General features: G+C 43.1%; 4 protein-coding genes across 7 annotated transcripts; 2 read left to right on the top strand and 2 right to left on the bottom strand.

Annotated features, from left to right (window-relative positions):
* Window positions 1-2,819: 2,819 nt before the first annotated feature.
* On the bottom strand, window positions 2,820-7,352 carry LOC133920091 (NADH dehydrogenase [ubiquinone] 1 alpha subcomplex subunit 9, mitochondrial-like). Its single transcript, XM_062364739.1, has 12 exons — window positions 7,089-7,352; window positions 6,904-7,012; window positions 5,793-5,857; window positions 5,633-5,718; window positions 5,462-5,546; window positions 5,309-5,379; window positions 4,240-4,371; window positions 3,977-4,092; window positions 3,716-3,839; window positions 3,550-3,618; window positions 3,341-3,461; window positions 2,820-3,255 (listed from the first exon to the last, which is right to left on the bottom strand). The coding sequence occupies exons 1-12, from the start codon at window positions 7,198-7,200 to the stop codon at window positions 3,119-3,121; spliced, it is 1,227 nt and encodes a 408-aa protein (XP_062220723.1). The 5' UTR covers window positions 7,201-7,352; the 3' UTR covers window positions 2,820-3,118.
* Window positions 7,353-7,391: 39 nt separating this feature from the next.
* Window positions 7,392-10,125, top strand: LOC133920093 (uncharacterized). 3 transcript variants are annotated; one of them, XM_062364744.1, is made up of 5 exons: window positions 7,392-7,692; window positions 8,231-8,301; window positions 8,413-8,548; window positions 9,407-9,499; window positions 10,107-10,125. In XM_062364744.1, the coding sequence occupies exons 1-4, from the start codon at window positions 7,527-7,529 to the stop codon at window positions 9,496-9,498; spliced, it is 465 nt and encodes a 154-aa protein (XP_062220728.1). In that variant the 5' UTR covers window positions 7,392-7,526; the 3' UTR covers window position 9,499; window positions 10,107-10,125. The 3 variants fall into 3 exon arrangements, with proteins under 3 accessions (XP_062220728.1, XP_062220727.1, XP_062220726.1); XM_062364743.1 differs by lacking the exon at window positions 10,107-10,125 and adding an exon at window positions 9,550-9,736 and having other exon boundaries at window positions 9,407-9,512; XM_062364742.1 differs by lacking the exon at window positions 10,107-10,125 and having other exon boundaries at window positions 9,407-9,736.
* A 277-nt stretch (window positions 10,126-10,402) lies between these two features.
* LOC133920090 (uncharacterized) lies at window positions 10,403-14,887 on the top strand. The gene is made up of 13 exons (XM_062364738.1): window positions 10,403-10,742; window positions 10,844-10,993; window positions 11,192-11,368; window positions 11,474-11,617; window positions 11,716-11,821; window positions 11,903-12,051; window positions 12,136-12,261; window positions 12,411-12,554; window positions 12,730-12,817; window positions 13,253-13,626; window positions 13,847-14,173; window positions 14,311-14,526; window positions 14,608-14,887. The coding sequence occupies exons 1-13, from the start codon at window positions 10,557-10,559 to the stop codon at window positions 14,740-14,742; spliced, it is 2,322 nt and encodes a 773-aa protein (XP_062220722.1). The 5' UTR covers window positions 10,403-10,556; the 3' UTR covers window positions 14,743-14,887.
* Window positions 14,888-15,219: 332 nt separating this feature from the next.
* LOC133920092 (tubulin-folding cofactor A-like) lies at window positions 15,220-16,895 on the bottom strand. 2 transcript variants are annotated; one of them, XM_062364740.1, is made up of 4 exons: window positions 16,753-16,895; window positions 16,393-16,546; window positions 15,560-15,646; window positions 15,220-15,478 (listed from the first exon to the last, which is right to left on the bottom strand). In XM_062364740.1, exons 1-4 carry the CDS (start codon window positions 16,878-16,880, stop codon window positions 15,380-15,382), a joined length of 468 nt encoding a protein of 155 aa, XP_062220724.1. In that variant the 5' UTR covers window positions 16,881-16,895; the 3' UTR covers window positions 15,220-15,379. The 2 variants fall into 2 exon arrangements, with proteins under 2 accessions (XP_062220724.1, XP_062220725.1); XM_062364741.1 differs by having other exon boundaries at window positions 16,745-16,850.
* Window positions 16,896-21,818: the final 4,923 nt, after the last annotated feature.

Raw genomic sequence — 21,818 nt, 5'->3', positions numbered from 1 at the left:
CGCTCCTCATCCTCATGCAGAGCATAAATTAAATACTATCTTTCAATTCGTGTGACTAAACGCCTTGTATGATCGGCGTCACAGTGTATCGATTCAACCAACCTGAGTAACTCAGATATTTTTTCCCGAATACAAGTACGACACGCACGTATAAATCTACGAACAATACTGTTGAAAATACTCGTGTTTGTGTAAAACTAGTATTGGGCAACATATGTATTCTTAAATTATATCTATGAGTTCTTGCTTCAAATGCATCAGACAAATAAAAATACATGTCGAGGATGTGCAGCACCAAAAACTTGGACTTGTATCACTAAACAGAAATGCTTTCATCAGTACTTTTTCAGTGCAGCAAAGAGAGAAGTTTTGCATCTGAACTTCTGAAGTTGGGAACATAGCGTCACGTTAGTTGCTGCACGGGTAAGTCGAAGCCACAAGTGCAAGTAAACTGAAGTGATGAGAAGTTAGCACAAAAAGTAAGTGCAATACTAATTGTATATGGGAGCTGTTACTTTACTAATCCGTACATAATTGCTCCACAGATAAGCACTGTGAAAAAGGCAGCTGTGTGGATTAACAAAGTGGCAAGGTACAGGAGCATCAGAATCAGATGTAAAATAGTAATAAACGCAGAAGAAAATTAAAAGGGAGAGGAGGATGAGCAAGTAAACGCGTTGGGAGAAGGGACCATTAAAAATGAACAAAAGAAAATACAATGATGAGACTCTGCAGGATTATTGCTTGGTTTTGCCTTCATCAGCATGTGTTTGTCCGTTAATGACGGTGAAATATAATGCTGAGTGATTCATCATTTCCATGTCAGGTTGCAGATGAACAAATGGAAATGGTGGGCTGAGATTAGACGAGGTTGCGGATTGACTAGTTTGCCCTGACGATGACCTTTAAAATGCTCAAGAATGAACATATGCAATCAGCTACTTCTACAAAAGAATGAACAAAGGAAAATGATGGGCTGAAATTTAGAAGAGGTTGGCAGATTGGTGTCCTGCCAATTGTGACCAGGAATGACACCCTGGACATAAATAAAACAGTTGAACGCAATCTTAGAGTCATGATCGGCATTTCGAGAACTAAACAATTATCTAACAACCAAAGAGGATATAAGTTAGTGGTTTGGTCGTTGGGTACAACACAATGTCGATGACTATTGAACATGATTGTGAGACTATTATAAAATTTGTGTGTGATTGGTTGCTCGTATGGGGTCTTTTTTATGGACCATATATAGGTTGAGAGGAATGAGCGAAATCATATTTGTTAAAGAGAAGAATGTTTGCTTGGTCGTATCTGTTTGGACCGATTAAGTTGAGTTTTTGTTTGGTTGACTAAATCTGAGATTGTATAAGCAGATGTATGAGTTAAAATTATAATTAATTATTCGTATAAAAATGATTTTATAACTGATAAGTGGATCCACGTGTATAAACAGATGCAGGAGTCTGCATCCGCTGAACCAGGCTACGAGCATATATTTACATCTGTTGAGCTAGACTGGAACAATACACACGTGCAACTAAATATGTTCTCCTTAAAATTATACATATACACCAAATCAGAATTTATTCATACAGACAAACAGTCACATCCTACATATAAATACTATGACGGTGGGTTTAACTTGAGTTGTACCGTCTAGCATACTCTGTACTTTTGTGTGAAACGCTATACATGCTTGATGCTCCTGCACGTGAGTTTCACAAGACACTCGTATGCTTCCTCTGCAGGATGGTCCAACGGTCGAATCTTTACATATGCACAGCAACAGATTTTTCTTTTCTGTTGCACAGAGAAACAGATTTTTGAAATGAGATCAAATCAAACCGGCAGAAACTCCAAGAAGCAAGGCGCGCGAAGCCCAACGGCTAAAAGGCGAACGCTGCCGTCACCAAATTCAGTGGCAGCGTGACTGCTGCCATTGCTGCGCGCTGGTCCATGTCGATCGTTCTGCTCTAGTCTAGCCTAGTCCACCGATGGCACATCCATTTCTCATGAAGGGCGTCCATAGGCCACCCTATACTCCATTTGGAACTCAATAAAGCAAAGGCATGCTGCCATGTCCATTCCAATTATTGGGACAATTCTTAGCAACGTGTTTTGCCCCTTGCACAAACAATCACAACCATTCAAGATGAAGATGACCCGGTGCACTCCACAGTTCTCATTTCAGACAAATGGAAGCTAGTTTTCAGTCCATGAAGAGCTCAAGAAAAAGAAAGATAAAGAAGTACTAACTTTGGGCCTCTATAACAACATCATATATATATATGTAACCATTTTATAAATGTGAGCATCCATGTCGAGTATGCGACTTGAAAACTCAATTGAGCAAGTCCCACTGCAAAGGCACTAATCAACTGAGGTATGCTCAGTTCATAGAAAGATGTACTCCTTACAATGCTCAAGGTCTGTTCGTAGGTCCGTTCGTTTTTACTTTATCTTTTCTTGAATGAGAGAGTCAGCTTGTTGTTGGGAGACAGTCGGAACAGATTTGGCAGTGCTGCAGATTTGTCAACGCAGCGCATCGTTCTGCGAGACATCAGAAGATTCGCCACGCTAGGATTTGAGCAATGCGGAATTTGCTAGCCAAGAACGCGTCGGCGAATTTGCAGGCGCTTGCTCGAGGCGGACGAGTCCCAGATGCTCGCTCGGGGTTTTGACCGTCACGCCGGCGCATGCAGAGCCGCGGCAGCAGGGTCGTCTCGAACAACTGAAAACGAGCCATAATTCTTCTTGGGAGAGGGGGGGGGGGGGGTATGGTCACGCAGTAAACAAAACATTCAGACATAATCGACATGTTCACAGAACCAAGGATTATATTATGCTCTGAAGTCACGCACAATAGTATCATCATGATTGAAATGATTCGCTTCACTTTCATCTCATCTCAAAATTAGACAAAAAAAAAAATCTGAGCGTTCTTCTTATTGATGTAAACAAGGAGCAGGAGCCATACATGGAATTTGGTCCTGCCCACTGTGAGGCAGCTGGCAAAGCAGCTGCGGCGGCAGATGGCCAGATAACAAACACAACAATGTATCTGCAACTAAACGATTAAATCTACTAAATCTACAATGTCTTCAGGAATGGGAGGAGCCTACACCTCGAAGCTTCCCATCTTCTCGCTCACAGTAGAACCAAAAGACGGCCCACCCTTTCGGTAGCAGGTGAGATACTCAACAGGGTACCCCTTCAGCTTCTGAGGCATGATTTCGAGGTCTTCGAAAGTGAGAGCTGCAACATGTATTAGAACAATTTGAGCAAGATGTATTGAGTGAAGCAAAATGGAATATTACTTATTTGAAGATGAGATCCTTACCATCTTCAGACACGATGCTGTCCGCAGAGAATGCATTGATCTGATCTAGATTGAAAATGGAAGGGGTTGGCAGAGGAAAAGGCACTTTGTTTAGCAACATTTCCCTCGGAGAAGCAATAGCCTGCATAAACAGAAACGGAGTGGTCAACATGTAGGTCCACCCAATGCTCAGATTCCTGACCAACATGCGCAGCTATTTAAATTCATACCGCTGCAATAGGAAGTGGGACATTGACATATCGTGGCCATTCACGGATTGTCTCATACATCAGCTCAGCCTGTAATATCCGATCAAAGTTTCATCTTGTTCTCATATGCAAATTCAGATTTATTCATTGCTGCAAAAGAAAGGTCGCAGGTGTGTATGTTAATTACCAGCTCATGTACAGTGTAAATTTCTGGTCCACCAAGCTCATATGTCTTTCCCATGCTTGTGCCGTCATCCTTTAGGGAGTTAACAATAGCAGCAGCAACATCTGTAACATAAACAGGCTGAATCCTGCAAAAGGTTTCATCCATGTAATTCACCTGCTGGTAAAGAACTTTGAACATGTATGAGAGTAGATCATTCCATGTTCTAAACTCATTTTTCAAGTCAAGGCATTACGAGAACAGTCAACAGGCAAACTCACTCACTTTGTAGATCCACCACCAACAAGTGGGAGGAAACCCCAATTCTTTGCAAATTGTGCCCATCTGTTCAAAATTCGATCTTCTGTGCCAATAATGGTTGCGGGCCTCATGATTGTAGCCTGTTGATGGATACAAACAAATTTAGGTTAAACTCATTGCTTATAGAAAATGAATATTATTTACTGTTGGCTGTGGCCTTTGGGTGGTACTGAAACAAGAGTTATCATCGCATGCTGTAGCTACTGAAGTTAAGAAAAGATGATTACCTCAGGAAATTCTTTCAAGACTGATTCCTCTCCTGCAGCTTTTGCCCTCAACATTCTAGATTCAGAAGAGGGTGATGCCCCTAGGCAAGAAACCTGGATAAATCTCATGATACCCCCGTGCTCCTTAGCAATCTGTGTAGAATCCAGAGCATCTAGTTAATAGACAGGGACAGCCATGACAGAAGCGAGTTCTATTCTCATATTGCAAACAAAAAATACCACAAATGATATGAAAATTCCAGTTTTTTATCCAATATCAATGAAATTATGGAGTCAGGATATTCCTAAGGGCAAAACTTGTGCACAAACAGTAGTTAGATTCCACACTGGAGGCTGCTAATATGGCCCTAAACTAACAGACCCACAAGGTAACAGCTCAGTGGGAGCAGAGACACATTCTTCACTTTCAAAAGGACATTATACAAAAAGTAAAGCAACATCCTCTATACTCCAAGCCAAGATAAGGACTACAAACCTTTACAACAAGGAAGAGAAACAAAGAATAGAGGAATTGACATTAACCAAAAGGCCAGGCAAACAGATTACCCAATGCCAGAATAGGGTCCAGGGAGAAAAGCTAGAAACAAAGTAAAGATACAACTAGGTTAGACTAAAGAGTCAATCCATAGGGATATTGAATATCTCTGAGCATCGTTCACTCTGTGCAAATGCAGAGCAGTTAAAGTATCTTTGATTTGGATCATGATGGATGTGGGTGCAACCTTGCCTAAGTCAACTGAGCAGGTACAGTTTGAAAATCAACAACCACAAGCTATGTGATCCTGCCAAGTGCCAACCTAAATTTAGCAGTCATATGCAATAAACCAAGGTGGTTGGCTACCTGCTTACGCTGATGTGATCTCAGGTTGAGCAATGAACATCGGTGAGCCAGAGCCAGGAGGCCCAGAACCCAAGTTGGTAGTTACGGTTGGCCACCATCTAATCCTAATTTTCAACAGCCCTTGCAGAGATAGACTACATAGTTTTTCCTTTCTAGAGAAAAATAGCCAACACATTTGGATAACAGACCTGCAAAAGGAAGTAAAATGGGTGTGTATATAAGACATACCATTGCAAGTTGTTCAGCCATATGATGGTTTACTTCTTCGAAGCCGTAGTTCCTTGTTTCATACTCCCTTCCTGTTGACAAAGGAGCTAACATAGTCAGAATAAGATTTGATTATGAATAGCTGAATACAATATGTCTCTCAAGTAAAAAGACCTATGAGGTTAACAACCACATTTGACTTGGCCATGACAGCCTTAATTGAATCCACATCTCTTGGATGGTATTTCATTGACACAATCTGTCAAAAGGCAATAAGATGGAAACCACATCAAAGATAAATAGGAAAATGAGTTCATCACTGAAACTACTTGTTTCCTATTTTACCTGACCCAAGTCACCCATCACCTTTAGGTGGCGGTGACAATCCTCAGAACCTCTGAACGGGACAAGCACTTGAGTTCCCATCTTTGCTGAATAAAAATCGAAGTTTGAGTGACCCTTACTTCCTTAGTGATAACTCAATTCAATATAACATCACACTCACCAAGTTGTTGCACAAGATAACGTCCAAGAAACCCAGTAGCTCCAAACACCGTAGCAACAATTCCACTGCGAAGACAAGCGGTATGCTCATTATAAACTAAGATAAGGTACATGATCAAGGCAACTTTGAAGTATGACTTAAAACCTTTAGTGTTTGATTGCGGATATGACAGATCTATGGATGGAACAATCATGCAGGGCCAAAAAATATCAACACATTGCACATATGTATTCTAACATGAATTGTTACGTTTCATGTTTTTACAACATTGCAGTGCACAAGAAGATGGATTGTACTGTAGTATGGGCAGAATACGAAAAGCAGCACAGACTATGTTGCAAATGTTCAGATTTTGTGCAACACCAAACTAAGTAAAGCTAAGGTCCACTGACAACTTTCACAACTTCAAAAACTACATGGACTAATGCATCTACATGGCTAAGCTCTCACATGCTTTAAACTACTTAACAGGAGCAGAATCCAAGCTGTGCTCACAGATTAACACAAGTACCCACCTGCCTGTGAGATATAGAGCTAGCTAAACAGTCAAAATGCTAAAAGCAGCAGCAAATTTGCTACATGACAAAGTCCAACAAGCTAAAGCCACAAATCTTCACTAACTGAACAAGTATGCAGAAAACATCAACCAAAAAAGTGCACAAAATCTGCAAGCACCAACATTAAGATATAATCTATGGTTTTAGTATATAAAAATCGCAAGATTTGCACACTGCCTCGATTAGAGAAACCCCACTTCAGAAATTTCCAGGCTACAGAATTCTGAAGTCCTCACTATGTTTCAGGTCAGTTCATGGCAATGATATGCACATTACAGACAACAGCTACGGCACCTATCAATCAACATTTCAATTTGATACGTGCATTCCCATGTGTGGCTGTATGAACTACATGATCTGAAGGAAGATCTAAGCATCAGGAAGGTCATGTCTAGGCACACCATCAAAGCATGACAGTTCGAATAGATCACAGCATTAGCCCAATCTCGCGAAAATAAAACCACATCACCAGGAAGGCCAAACCTACACCGCCACATGCTTGTGACGATGCATGCCCAGCACAATCAATCAGAAGAAAAAGGTTGAGCTTTCACCTTACAGACGACCTCCCTCCGGTGCCCTTGCGGACGAGATGCCCCGACCCCTCGACCGCCGGCGCCCTCGCGGACGACATGTACCTCGCGCCATCCGCTCCACACAACCCTGCAACCAAACCCAACCGCCCGCTAAGATCTATCCAGGGGGGGGGGGCACGCGTGCAGAGGGAAACGGTAGCTACCTTGTGGAGTGAGCCCGGGCTGGGAGGCGGATCTTATGGCTGCAATGGCAGCCGAGGTGGTGGGGGAGAGGTGGTGGTCGAGGAGGTGACGCCTCCACGCCGCCGCCTGCATCGTCGCCGTCCTTGTCGCCGGTGGTGGTGGCCGGAGGAGGGAGGCCAAGTGGTGGTGGCGATGACGATGGCTGGTGAGAGAGAGGAAGGCCTTGGGGGCGTCGGAATCGACAAGCTAGTGGCCCAATTCAATGCGCTGCAGTTGGCCTAAAGCCCATTGGAGCTAGTGGCGTCACTCCGAAAAGCGTATTCTTTCTCGGAAGGCGCTATGAAAGGGATCTACAGTCGCCGTCCGCATCCGTTGGATTCCAGTCGCTCTGTCTGGTTGGTTGCCTCTTCGTCCGCTCTCTCTTCTCTGGCGAGCACTACGCCGGCGCCGTCGACGGGATGGACGCCCAGTCTCCTTGGAGGGCAGGAGCGATGGCTTCTAGGCTATCGTACAAGAACGTCACCATCGCCGTGTGCGCCTTCAACCTGCTCGTGGGCGCCCTCCTCCTCCACAACTACTTCTCGTCCTGGACACGCATCGCCGGCGGCGACCGGTTCGATTCTGGTACGACATCACGATCCTCTGCTTGTATGGTGCCAAAATATCCGATCTTTCTTGATACCGCTTGAGTCGAGAATTGTGTTCGGTTTGGTCCCGATTTGGTCCGATTCACTCGTTAGCGAACTAAATCTAGACAAGTTCTGGGTTTTTCGTTCAATTAAACGCGGGATACCAGCTTCTGATTACAACACGCCTCAGGAAATGTGGCTGCACCTGAGAAAAACGAAACATTTTTTTAATCCTGAATTCCAGATGAGCTCTAAGATTGTGCTTGCCCCAAATACGACACTGTTCAGGTTATCGTCAGAAATGTAGCTTTGGCCTGTAAGTTTAGGTCATCATGTATTCAAACTCGCTGCTCAACTGCTCTCAGGATCCTTTTTGATGGGTTTAGCCGTGTGGTTGTTTCATTCTGTATGTCTCGATACAAGTGCTTGAATTTTAGGTCCCTTTGGAAAATTAGCTCATATAGATGCGGGTTACTTCTTTTTTCTATTATTCGATAATTTCAGCAGAAAGACCGGGTGCTTCTCTTCTGCAGCTCAGCTACGGTTTATCTGGGAGTCTGAAGAATTGCGGCGTGCAATGGAGCCTGTGGATTTGATTAGAAGAGTAAGTCACCATACAGTTTGTTTCTCATGATTTGAGGAAATAAACACACACCTTGTTGCTGGTTGCTGCACAGAAAGCCATATTCTGATATGCTTAGTCATTGTTATATAGGTGAAGGAAATCGAGCAAGAAGCTTATGGTGAGCATGGCATGACAACACAAGAAGATCCCAAACAGACAGCTGCTGTTGATTTATCAAACAGGCTGAAAGATTTAAGGGCAGGGAATGATGGCAGCAGCCAAAAAGGTTTTCTTTAAGCCAGTTCTTCATCTCTTTGATTTTTTGCAGTCAATTTAGGGGCAAGCATGCTGCATCCGTTCATTATCTTCTGCAATATGTGTGATCAAATCACAGTAACATGGTACATTCCCTAGAATAACCAGGGATAATTTGAACAAAGATGCTTCTATACATGGAACATCAATCTCTTTGAAATACCATCATACTACTGTCAATTTGTACCCCATAGTTTTTAAATGCCTTCGCGTGTTCAGGGCTAATAGCTTTTGGTTCTGCAGCTTCCTCATCACATTGCATCTCATGTGTTTAATATTTTATCTTGTTCATTTCCTGATGCTCTGGATTGACACAAAAATGATTCTTTTCTTGTTGAAGCCACTGCCTTTATTGACTACTGTGGCTTGTGGTTTAAGAATATCCTCCATGGAACAGGAGATCAGCTGGACAGTAGAATGAACTAAACTGAACACACAAATAATACAAATAAATAGCAGATAGATCAAAGAGCTTTAGAACAGAACTGTAAATGACGAAATAGTATTTACAATATCGAGCTATGTGATTTCAAGTTTGGTGTTATAAGTACCAGAAGGCTATTTTAGTTTGTAAATGGCTACATGCACAACGAAAAGTGAATGAAGCAAATTAAGTACAGTTGTGCATTGATGTTGTTAGCACTGAAGATATGTACTCTGTGGGAAGTAATCTTTTTTTCCAACTTATGCATAGCAGACTAGTAGTGTCCTATTTGTTGTTCTTGAACAGGGTGGTTTCTAAGCCATGGTACTGCTTTGCTAGAGCAGCTCGGCAGATTTATCCCGTTTTTGTAAATACCTGATGATTTTTTTTTGTAAACATGCCCAGCTCTTGAAGAATGGCGTAAACGGAAGATGGAACGTGCAAGGCAACGAGCAATCGAAAAGAACGGGACAACATCTGGTGTGAAAACACGATGAAGTGAGTGAACTATTTATACAGCGCCATGGATAATCTTTTTGTTGAGCTCTGGAGCTGCTGTGGTGTGTATGCTACACAGTCTGTTCAGCCTAGGTGACAGTAGCTGTGATATCTGGTGTTTGTAAAATTACTTGTACCACTGTTGTAGAAGAAGTAAAGTTTAATGAAATTGATTTTCAATATTGTTGCGATTTAAGTAGCTGGAAAAGAAATACGGGATTTCAAATTTGTCCTCAATTATTTTGTTTGATCCTGCCGATTATGAACGCGTCAGTTCTGTAAGGCACGTAACAAGGTCGCTGGCACTGGCAGGTTGGGGTTTGAGGGCCTGCTTGGTTCTTGACACCCAAAAATTAGACCAAAATTTGGTTATGTCTATGTGATTTGGCCAGTGTTTGGTTTGAAGCTAAAATTTGATTGCGTCTAAATTTATTTGACCGTGCCTATCTATAATCACCTAGCAATGGGGCTAGTTTTGGACGGCCAGTTTAGCCGGCTGCGTTTTGATCGGGCAGCTAAATTTTGACTTAGTTACAAACTGAACGACTATTTTTTTACTAAATTTTAGTATTATCCCAACTTTTATATATTTGATTTGAACCTGCAGCCAAACAGCCCCTGAAATCTGAAGGTTCGAATGGGACGCCGACACATCGCAAGCACGAACGCACTCGTACATCTGATTCCCCTCCACTCACGGTGGGGTCGTCGTCGTCGACCGGTCCACGCGATTTTTGTCCGGCGCGAGCGCACCGCTGTGTCCGCCTCCGCGCCGTCCAAGCGCTCCGCGGGAGCGCGCGCGAGACCACAAGCGCAGTCGTGGCCGCGCGCGAGCCAGCCCCCCCCCCCCCCCCCCACTGCCGCGCGCGGTGTGCAAGAGCTCGCTGTCTCCGCTCCCACCACCCATTGACTCACCCCCACTTCTTTTTCCCAACCACCGAACTCACACTTGTTCAGTCTTGCACCCCTACCACGCCGGCTTCTTCGCTTCACGCCCCACGAGAGACGCCGCGGTTGCAGTTGCCGCCAAGTCCTCGGGGTCTTCGCGCAGCTAAGCATGGAGGCCGCGCCGCATCTCCTGCACTGCGGCGTCTTCGGCCGTGTCGCGCACCTCCCGGCGCTCCCCGGTCGCCGACGCCGCCGAGGCCAGTTCCCCCGCGTCCGCGCCGTCGCCACGGAGCCGAAACCGTCCACCTCCTCCTCTCGCCCCAAACCGAGGAACCGGAATGACATCTCCGACACCGTAAGCTCAAAACTTGCCGACTCCGAGGTCTCGTTCGTGCTTTCTCCTCCCCTGCTGCTTGCAACCTTGCTCAGGTGTTTGCTTGCCTGTGGATGGCGCAGAGGTTCGGGGGGATGTCCAAGGAGATCCAGCGCGTGCGCAAGCAGATGGAGCAGGACGAGCAGCTCTCCACGCTCATGCGCGGCCTCCGCGGCCAGAACCTCCGCGACGAGCAGTTCGCCGACGAAAACGTCCGCCTCCGCCTCGTCGAGGTACAAATCAACCTCCCCGATCCACGCCATTAACTTCTCAGCGTGTTCATCTTCTTTACCCAAATTACAGAATTCGATCACATCACAAGGCTTAGTACGATCGAACAGAATGACTTCCAGCTGGCCTTATTTACCACAACAATATATACATATTAGGTTGTTATTGAAGTCTGTTGTTTTTTCCTTTCTTGGTTCAAGGTAGCATCTGCGGACAACAATGAGGGGTTGCCACTTGTGTATAGTCCTGAAATCATTTCAGCGTACTGGGGCAAGCGTCCAAGAGCTGTCGCCACTCGGGTTGTGCAGTTGCTGTCTGTTGCTGGTGGCTTCATCTCTCATCTCATATCAGATCTTATTGGCGATAAACTCAAGGAGGTAGCTATCATATTCCTACAGCTGCGTTGTCTTCCCTAAAAACCATGGAAATGCGTTTGCTAATTGATGTATCATCTTTTGTTGCTGTTGGATGTTCTTTGATAGAATGAAGTAGCTCGCGCCATTGAACTGAGGGAAATTGTGACATCTCTGGGTCCTGCTTATATTAAGCTTGGGCAAGCACTAAGTATACGGCCGGATATTCTGTCCCCTTCAGCAATGACTGAGTTGCAGAAATTATGTGATAAGGTAAATGTTGCTATTTCTAAGTTCATTATGTTCTTCCCCTTGCTACCACATAGAACACATACCTATCTGCTAACTGGGCTGTCTACTGCTACGTCAAGGTTCCTTCATTCCCAGATGATATAGCAATGACTCTTCTGGAAGAAGAGCTTGGTCAGCCTTGGCAAGAAATCTACTCTGAGTTATCCCCATCCCCGATTGCTGCAGGTAATTATTTTAAAGATCTATGTATCCTCTGCTTGCTACATTAATCACTGCATTGGGCTACACTAATGTATTGTATTGCAGCATCTCTGGGACAGGTATATAAGGGCCGTTTGAAAGAAACCGGAGAACTGGTAGCGGTGAAAGTGCAGAGACCATTTGTACTTGAGACTGTCACAATCGATTTATTCATCATTAGAAACTTGGGGTTGGTACTGAGGAGATTTCCACAGGTAAAGGTTCTAATCTACCCGGGACGAATTGACGGAGATATTATATTTGTTAATTTGAACTGAAATATTGCCGAATACTGTCAGGTCTCCATTGATGTCGTTGGCCTGGTAGATGAGTGGGCAGCTCGGTTTTTTGAAGAACTTGATTATGTAAATGAAGGGGAAAATGGCATCTACTTTGCTGAAATGATGAAAGAAGATCTTCCACAGGTAATTGCTTTTACGTCCATATATATTTGCCTTGTGAGAAGTAGTGCAATAGTATGGTATAATTTGTTATACTGTTACAGAATACGACATATACATGGTAGTTTCACTATCTATTTGTTCCCTTGTGAATTTATTCAACAATCTTCCAGGTTGTTGTGCCAAAGACATACCATAAATACACATCTAGAAAGGTTCTTACCACACAGTGGATAGAGGGAGAGAAGCTGTCACAAAGTAAAGAGGATGATGTTGGATCGTTGGTCAGTGTAGGAGTCATATGCTATCTAAAACAGGTCAGTTTGTTTTAATCATCTGCTGCACAAGTATTCATACTATTCCCAACTTACATAGTTACATGATTAAAGATGTGCATGCACACATTTGCTGAAGGGAAGGAATGTTCTTCGCTCAAGTGGCCTTTTTTTAAAAAGAAAAGTATGATCATATTTTGTTTATTGTTATTTGCAGTTGCTTGATACTGGATTCTTCCACGCTGATCCACATCCAGGCAATATGATTAGAACACCAGATGGAAAGCTGGCTATTCTTGATTTTGGTAAGTCTATCCATAAATAATTCTCATGTCCAACTATGTTATTCTGCTTTGCCTCTCATAAAGTTGTAAACAAAAGTTAGATAAATTTATCCATTCTGTTGTGCAGATGACTGTGCCTTTCTATGAGTACACTGACACAATGAGATGCATTCAATAAGTTTCTGTCAATCTGCATTGCTAACTACTGTGGCACACACTGGAATAAAGCATGACAAGTGCAAACCTTGTTTTCACTGGCATATAATAGCCTGTTAGTATTCCTTTTTGCAAATTTTGATTTTTGAGAGATAAGAACTAATTCTGTTGACAAAATTGCAAAAAGTAATTGATTGTCTCCTTATATTTTTTATTTGCCTGTTTTTGCTTTGCTCTTTTTCCCCTCTTTTTTAATGCAGTTGGGAAAAAAGATGAAAAAAATGACCCTTTTTTTTGTAGGGCTTGTAACAAAATTGACAGATGATCAAAAGTATGGAATGATCGAAGCAATAGCTCACCTTATTCATCGTGATTATGATGCAATTGTTAAGGACTTTGTGAAGCTTGGTTTCATCCCTGAGGGAGTTAACTTGGATCCAATCTTGCCTGTACTGGCCAAGGTTTTTGACCAGGCACTTGAAGGAGGCGGTGCAAAGAACATCAACTTTCAAGAGTTGGCAGCGGATCTAGCACAGATAACTTTTGATTATCCATTCAAGATACCCCCGTATTTTGCTTTGATCATTAGAGCCATTGGAGTATTAGAGGGTATAGCTTTGGTGGGAGATCCTGAATTTGCCATTGTGGATGAAGCATACCCATATATTGCACAGGTCAGCATTCAACCTTTTATTCAATTTCCATACCCTCCCCACAAGTTTCTACACTATACATGGACACTATTGCAATGCAACTAAAATATTCCCTCATTTTCTATCAAAGAAACACACAAAGGAGGCACACACTTGGTCGTTGTTCCATTGGTCTGTCCTGAATGGAGGTTGATTTTGAGGTTCTCTGTTACTGACCCATGGTTTTGTTTGACAATATCAGAGGCTATTAACAGATGAATCACCTCGGCTAAGGAGTGCCTTGCGTTACACAATATATGGCAAAACTGGTGTTTTCAATGCAGACAGGTTCATTGATGTTATGCAAGCTTTTGAGAATTTTATCCGTGCAGCAAAGAGTGGTGGTGGGGAGAACTTGAAGGGAAACATGGCTGAGCTGGCTGATATAGGAACTCAACCTAGCACCAGTTTAGTTCCTGTATTTCCAATGGCCATAGCCCAGCCTGAGCAACCAGTTAAAGCTCGTGCAGCTTTTGCTTTTCTGCTCTCTGAGAGGGGGAACTTCTTTCGGGAGTTCATTCTTGACGAGGTGAGCGCCAGTGTTACAGCAGTTGACAATTGTTTAAAGGACCATGAGTTGTACTTTGCACATTAATTTATTTGATGTAGGGAAATGTCCTTTAAAAAATTCTAACATATTAAGCCTTATAATTTTCTGCATTGCAGATTGTCAAAGCCATTGATGCAATTTCGAGGGAGCAGCTAATACAGATTGCTGCATCCTTTGGGATAGGAAACGCTACCCCAGTTTTTAGCATGGTTCCTGTTAGGGCCAGAGCGTTGCTTCCAACAATCACAGAGGAAGACAGAGTCATCTTGAACAATGTCGAGAAGGTTGTGAAGTTCCTAACATCTGGGACTACAACTCCAACAATGAATGGGGTATGCGTGCTAATCTTTGCTTTTCTGTATCAACAAAAAACGAATGTTAAGGTTACTGATATTCATTTTTGTCGTTGGCAGGACGTAAATATGGTATCCGTAGTCCAAGAGCTTCTACCTGTGTTGCCGGGTATCTCATCGAAGATCCTACCGGATGTCTTGAGCCGTTTGTCATCGCGAGTATTTGCACGGTTGATCCGAGAGGCATTTTTGTGAAGGGTTTTCTTTTTCTTCACAGGAAACTATAGACAGTTATCCCTGGTTCTTTTCCATACAACACACAAATGATGATAGAAGATTGTACAGCAACACGATGTATAGAATTTATACCAATGCAAGTTAACCAATGTTTAATCAGCAATTTTGACTGTTGTGGAGTCCTGCATCTGGCATTATGTGTGCTTAGATTTTTGTACATACAAGATTTGATCTTCTGGTGAGAATTCAATAGAAATAATAGGATCCCAAATAATATTATCATTGGTCGTCACCATAACTTATATATGGATATTCACAAGTCATGAAGCATGTATAGGTTGGGCTTTTAAAAGATGCAATATTGTTCCCTTTTAATTTTAATATACTGACATGTGGAGAAGGGAGGTGCTTCCCCAGGTTACCACAAACAATGATGTTTAGTTCTAGGGAACAGAAATCAGACATGCCTGCTTGGCAATGAAAAACACGCACACATAGCAAACACAATTCCGGGACACATTTAATTTTTTTAGTTAAAAGTCCTGATACTGGTACATGAGCTCACATCAAACAAATCTCATGCAATGAGCTCACAAGGTCTCAACAAGAGCAAGGAGGATGCTTGCTAACAGTTTAGCAAACTGGCGTTTCGAATTTAATCTCCTGTTGGCTTGACTACAGCTTCAACCTCTGTGACTGTACTCTCAGCTTCTCCAATCTCAGCACCTTGTTCATTTGACTCCTTCAGTTCAGCCTGCAATGAAACAATCGTTGCAATGGATAAAGAAAAGGTCGCACAATTTTCAGATATAGATACGGATTCTTTATACGGTACCAGTGTTGCTTTCAAGTCTGCCAGTGCAGCTTCAAGTCGCTTGTGGCAGTCTGGGACCATCATCCTTGACTCAGCTAAAACATTCTCCTGCAGAGGTATAAAGTTCCAAGTTTCAATACTTGACAAATTTTATGAGATTAGATCATCAGACAATTTGAACAATGGAATTTCAGTCTCAGATACATTAAAAAAAACACTTCAGAGCTCTTCATGTAGCCTGAGAGATGCAATACAACTGAGAAATGGGCAATTGATTCAATGCAAGATTTCATTTCTAGGCCGGGAAAAAATTAAGTAGGGTGAAATTTGATTCAATGCAAGATTTCATTTCTAGGCCGGGAAAAAATTAACTAGGATGGAATTTGATTCAATGCAAGTATCTTCTAAGTTCTAATTGTTGAAGACCAAAGAAACAAGCAATGTTCCAGTCAAGAGTCAACAAATCCTCCTATCCTAAAAGCCTCACAGGGATCAGAAACTTATATATTTTCATCAAAATAATTTTTGACGACACGTCATTCTAACTGAACAAAATTTCTACTCACAAAAGAAAAACAAAATTTCTGACTTATGAACCTTCCCATTGTTCCAAGGAAAACTGAACAATTATCACACAGCAATCTGGTAGCACTAACCTAACTAGATGCTCACCCAAAGACTGTAGAAACAATGATACTACAAGAACAGTTGCAAATACAACAAGCAAGAACCATTCACAAGAATATTAGTCTTTAATAACACAACATATGTTCTTGGTGCTATCAGTAATAGGGCAGGGAGATCAATAACGGCATCGAGAAAGGAAGAAATCTTGCAATCAGAAGAATTCTCACCTGCTGCTTGAGATCGTACGGATCGGCGCTCTTCTCCTTCATGTCGGCGGTCTTGGCCGCCTCCTTCTCTACCTCCTTCTCGTACGAGCGCAGCTCCTTCACAATCCTCTTGCACGTCGACGTCTTGATCTTCAGGTTCCTCAGAGTAGCCATCCTGGAACGCAGGAAAAGGAAAAGCATCAAATTAGCACGGCGCTTGAAGCACCAAGATCCAGAACCTCGGGGGACGATGGGACGGCACTAAGAGAGAGGAGAAATGGAACGGAACGGATCCTTGTTCTTCTTTGTGGTGAGATGGAACCACGGGGGTGGTGCAGATAAGGATTGAGAGAGATCGGGAAGGGGGGTGCACCTGCGTACCTTAGCGTTCTTCTCCGGCGACGTCTCGCGGCGGTGGTGCGGCTACTGAAGTGGGAAAAGGGGCTGCGAGGGTACCATAGATGGTATGGTGCGTGGTGACAGTCCGCCTCAGCCGTTGGTCGTGCCATCGACGGTCGCGATCATTTTCACCTCTCGCTCGGCCCATCTCGACCCAAAATTTACATGGGCCGGCCCGCCACGTCTTCTTCTAAACTGGGCCCATCAGTAAACAAGTCACTGGGCCTGAGCGGTGTCATCCTCCCCTCCCCTCCCCTCCCCTCATCGGCGTCTTTGAGACTCTGGCCTAAGCCGCCCTCGGTGCCGGATCCAAATCCTCTAACTTTCTCTGGTGAGGTCAGAGATAAACAGTAAATTATAAGAAAATAAATATTATCTTACGACAAACACTGTAACAAAAGTAATATAGTGTCAAGTATTGTAGTAATACTACCATTCGCATGCTACTATGATAATACTATAGCATCAAATCCTAACCGTTTACCTGTGATCCAACGTCTCACCATAGAGTAAAAGTGATCCCGTTCCCTCGGTCCCTGGAGCGGTGTCTGGCTCGGTCGCTCAGGTACTCCATCCATCTCCTCTCCTGCATCTGCACCTGCACGGGAGTTGATCGCTGCATCCAGGGATTAGCTAGTAAATGAGCAATTAATGTGCGCAGCGTAGGCATGCATTTGTTCGTGATCTCGCGGTGTTGGTTGGTGCGAGGTTTCAGCTGTGTTGGTTAGACTGTGAACTGGTTGTTGTTTGGAAGCAAGGGGCAGGGTTGGTGATTAGGTTTGATTGGAGAAACGAGGATCGTGGATCTTTCAGGTTTCAGTTTGATTGGTTAAACTGTGATTAGGTTTGTTTGAAAGCAACGGTGGGGTCCATCTAAGAACATTGAGGTTAATTAGTCACAAATGTGTTGAATTTTCTGCTTTGATTGCTTCATCCGTGATCTTTCAGGGACCGGATTCAGGGGGGTGGGTGGGTAACCTGGCGTGGTTTAAGCCTTGTCCTGAGCTAATGAAAATTGGCGCTGCTTGCGCTCGAACATCCGATAGAAAACTATCCATCGGACTCTTCCGACGTTGCAACGTCTAAAGACAACGTCTGCAACATCAGAGAATAACATTCGTAACATAAAAAAAACATGCATCAAAATAGCTCAATGCCATCCGATTTTAGAGGAATTCCCACTGCAACATCACATTATGTTTCATGCAGCATCTAGATAAATTAGTTCTGCAACAAATTGAAAAATACTGATGCAATAACTGAAAATAATTGCTGTAACAGATTGGTTTATCTATTACAATATAGGCATTATAAAGAGAAAAATATTTAACAAATGCGGATCATGGCTGCAACAAGTGCAGTGAACTATTGAAAAAAAAAACTCAAAAAGCATGACTTGTTGCAACATTGAAAAATCATCATAAACATACCAAAATTAGCATTGCAACATTTGAAAGGCATTGCTGAAATAATTCAATGTACCTATTGCAACATGGACATATCGCCAAACTATGGATCCCGAACTCATTAGATTCGGCATGAGAGAGATCGGCTCCTCTCCGATACTCTTCTCCCCAGCAGCGACTCACCAGGAAGCAGCTCATCGAATCATGTCACTAGGTCGAGCTCCACTCCATCCAAACTGATGCTTGTCACTAGGATCTAGCTCCTCGTCGACCAAATCAATACCCCACCATCGCGATCGAACTCCTAGCCACCCGAATCGACACCCTACCATCGGGATCGATGTCGGACCCCTCCTTTGGGTCATCTCGTGTAGCTCATACCAGTCCCTAGATTAGTAGCTGGTATGCACGAATTCCAGTAAAAATAGACATCACAGACATACATCGATTAAGTACGATAATAGAGTACAACACAGAGTTCATTACAATAAAGGCCTGTAGGCACAAATTAATAAACCCTCACAGCACAACAGAAACGATGCAAAAGCGACCCATACCCTACAAGCAACTTGAGTGCAGACGGAACCAGCTTCTCTATTCTTCATCTTCCCTTTCAACGAAGTCGGCCTTTGAATCATCTAAGTCCATAATTAGCAAGTGTGAGTACATAAGGTACTCAACAAGTCATACCTCAAGGGGGAATATTAGATGCTTATAGGTAGATCAAGGATAAGGCTGTAGAGTCTTTTATGTTTTACAGAAAGCTAGTTTTATTGATGCAAGGTTCATTTTGCAAAGACTACCTTTAATAAAAGCATTTTGGAAGAGAACACGTAAGTTGAGCTTACGAGGGTTGACGGGCCCTGGGGGAGATGCTTTCATCCCGCCAATGGTTTTAGGACTTGCCTTCATTTAAGAACTTGCCTTTGTTGAAATCCTTGTTCGCTATTTCTTCAAACTCCGGATCCTTGGGGTTTTCCTCGAATGCTCATTCCTCGAATAATCGCAACAACGACAAAGACGCTCACAATCAATCAAACGATTAAAACAATGACTAAACAATTTACAAAAATTATGAAATTGACATGATTTGGTAGATCTCAAATTTAGATGAATATAGGTGGAAGAATCGTTGAAAACGGAGTTAGGACGGAGGAGAAATGGGCTTCGGAAGTTTTACCGGGAGGGAAATTCAGAAAAAGAAAAATGAGGGAATATTCCTAGAATATTCTATTGTTTCGGCTTGGGGTTGGTGAAAGGACAATGATGTCGCTTAGAGGGGGGGTGAATAGGCGTTTTTACAAAAATTCAACCCTTTCTACCGTTGGCCTAAACTTGCAGCGGAATATAAACTAACGAGTTTTTCACAAGAGAAAAACTTAAATATGCTAGGCTCAACTAGTGCACAATCACCCTAAATAAGTGTGAAAATTACAATCTTAAGGTGACAAAAATTACTCAATTCTAGCAAGAGATATGCAATAAAGCTTAAATTGAAAAAGGCTGAAAATATTGTTCATATGCCTGGAATTACTGTTCACCCCCGGAGTCTCCGGTGTAGTCCGGATACTCCGGTGTGTGCAGGTCCGGAAACTCCGGTAAAGTCCGGATTCTTCGGTTTCTGTACAGAACAGAGCCCGAAACTGAATAAAATTAATGAGTAGAGAGTTCTAGCTCAAACCAAGTGATGTCGTGTGTTCCCGGAGATGATTCCAAGTAGATTCACGAAGAACCTACACTCAAATACACACAAACAAGTAGATCGAGCAATATGCACAAAGATTTGAGCAAGAACATAAAAGTAAGGAAACAAGTGAGGAGACACAAAAGATTTGTTTCCCGAAGTTCGGATTCATCACTGTGAATCCTACGTCTCCATTGAGGAAGCTCCAACGAGCCGGGTCTCTTTCAACCGCTTTCCTCGATCCACTAGCTTTATCTCTTCCCTTTCGGAGGCGAGATCGACCTTCACAAACTTTCCCGCGGCTCACCACACGCGCGGGAGCTCACCGGGCAACACCTAGCCGGCTAGGAGGCTTCACCTCCAAGAGTAACAAACGCAATCGAACTTCTTGCCGAGAACTCAAGTGCTCAAGAATGGATTTAGCTCACTTGCACTCAATCTTCCAATCTCTCAACCCAACTCACTTTTCTTCTCAAATCACACACTAGAATGGAGTAGGAGAGGTTCTTTTGGCTCTAAAAATGTGTTCTTACGTGCCCCTTGCAGCAGGCCCAAAGGATGGGGTGAGTGGGGTATAAATAGCCCACTCCAAAGAACTAGCCGTTACTGTTTTTGACAGAACTAACCAGAGTATCCGGTGAACACCGGAGTATCCGGCCCTAAATCCAAATACGGCATCAGAACGGTCACAGAATGTGTCAGAACTAGCCGTTATGCTCTTTTCTGGACTTTTACCGGAGTATCCGGCCTACACCGGAGTCTCTGGTCGGCACTTAACCCAGAAAACAGCCCCGGAGACTTCCCGGAGTCTCCGGCCACTCTAGGTACCGGAGTATCCGGACTTCACCGAAGTCTCCAGCCTTTCCAGGTACCGGAGTATCCGACCTACACCGGAGTCTCCGGCCACAGCACAGCTGACCTCCGAAAAACGGCGATAACTTTTGATCCCGGAGTCCGATTTCGACGATTTTGGACTCTATGGAAAGCTTATTCAGAGGGCTACACATCCCAACTGAATTCATGACCTAAAACATATAAGATCAAATTAGGAACACTCCAAAACCTATTTTGGACACTTCCGCACTTTCCACTCCGGACTCTTAACAATAAACTCTCACTTTGGGTTTGGTTGGGAACTCTTGAGCACTGAGACGCGACAATTAGCTTACGTTGCATCCCTCTTAATAATGCGGCATACCTATACTCAAATTAAAAGATAAAACTCGTTTGAACCACTTTGAGCTTTTGAAAACTTTCAAGTACCGCTTCTTTCTTTCAAACCTTGAGGGTTGCTAACTTCCATAAAATCTTCATTCCATCTTTTCTTGATTCTTCATATGATTGATGTGAATCATCCATAGCTTCTCATGGCCTCGCACGGTCCATCGGCGCAAAGCCTTTACTCGCTCTTCACCACCGCCTTGGTCCTTCGGCGCCAAACCATTTGCTTGCCCTTCACCACGAATAGTCCATCGCAGCCGAGTCTTGCTTTCCCTTCACCGTCTTGCCATAGAAAACCATTTTGTATTCGACATCTTCAAGGAATTCAATTTATCAAATATGGAGTCCATTCTTGTTCTTCACTCTTGGCATATATGATTTCAATTCAACTTATGCCTTCTTATGGATCCTAACCCCAACTCACTCTCAAGCACAAAGCACATGGGTTAGTCCATAAAACCTAAATGACAACATTTATACCTTAAGTTACTTGATCTCCACAAGTAACTTATTAGCCTTCATGCATATTGTCAATCTTCATATAGAACCTAACCCCACTCATTCTTAAACACATAGCACACGGGTTAGTCTATAAAACTCTATTGACAGGTCATACCTTTAGTTACTTGATCTCCACAAGTAACTTAGACTTCAAGCTTATTGCTAATTTTATTGAGCTTCTTCTTCTTCTTATGAGCAACACTAAAAGCTCATTTATTTAGATGCATATTTTTCCT

The sequence above is a fragment of the Phragmites australis genome, chromosome 5, assembly GCF_958298935.1.
Source record: "Phragmites australis chromosome 5, lpPhrAust1.1, whole genome shotgun sequence".
Taxonomy (NCBI): domain Eukaryota; kingdom Viridiplantae; phylum Streptophyta; class Magnoliopsida; order Poales; family Poaceae; genus Phragmites; species Phragmites australis.
The sequence above is the reverse complement of the archived record's forward strand: the minus strand, read 5'-3'. Positions and strand labels throughout refer to the sequence as shown.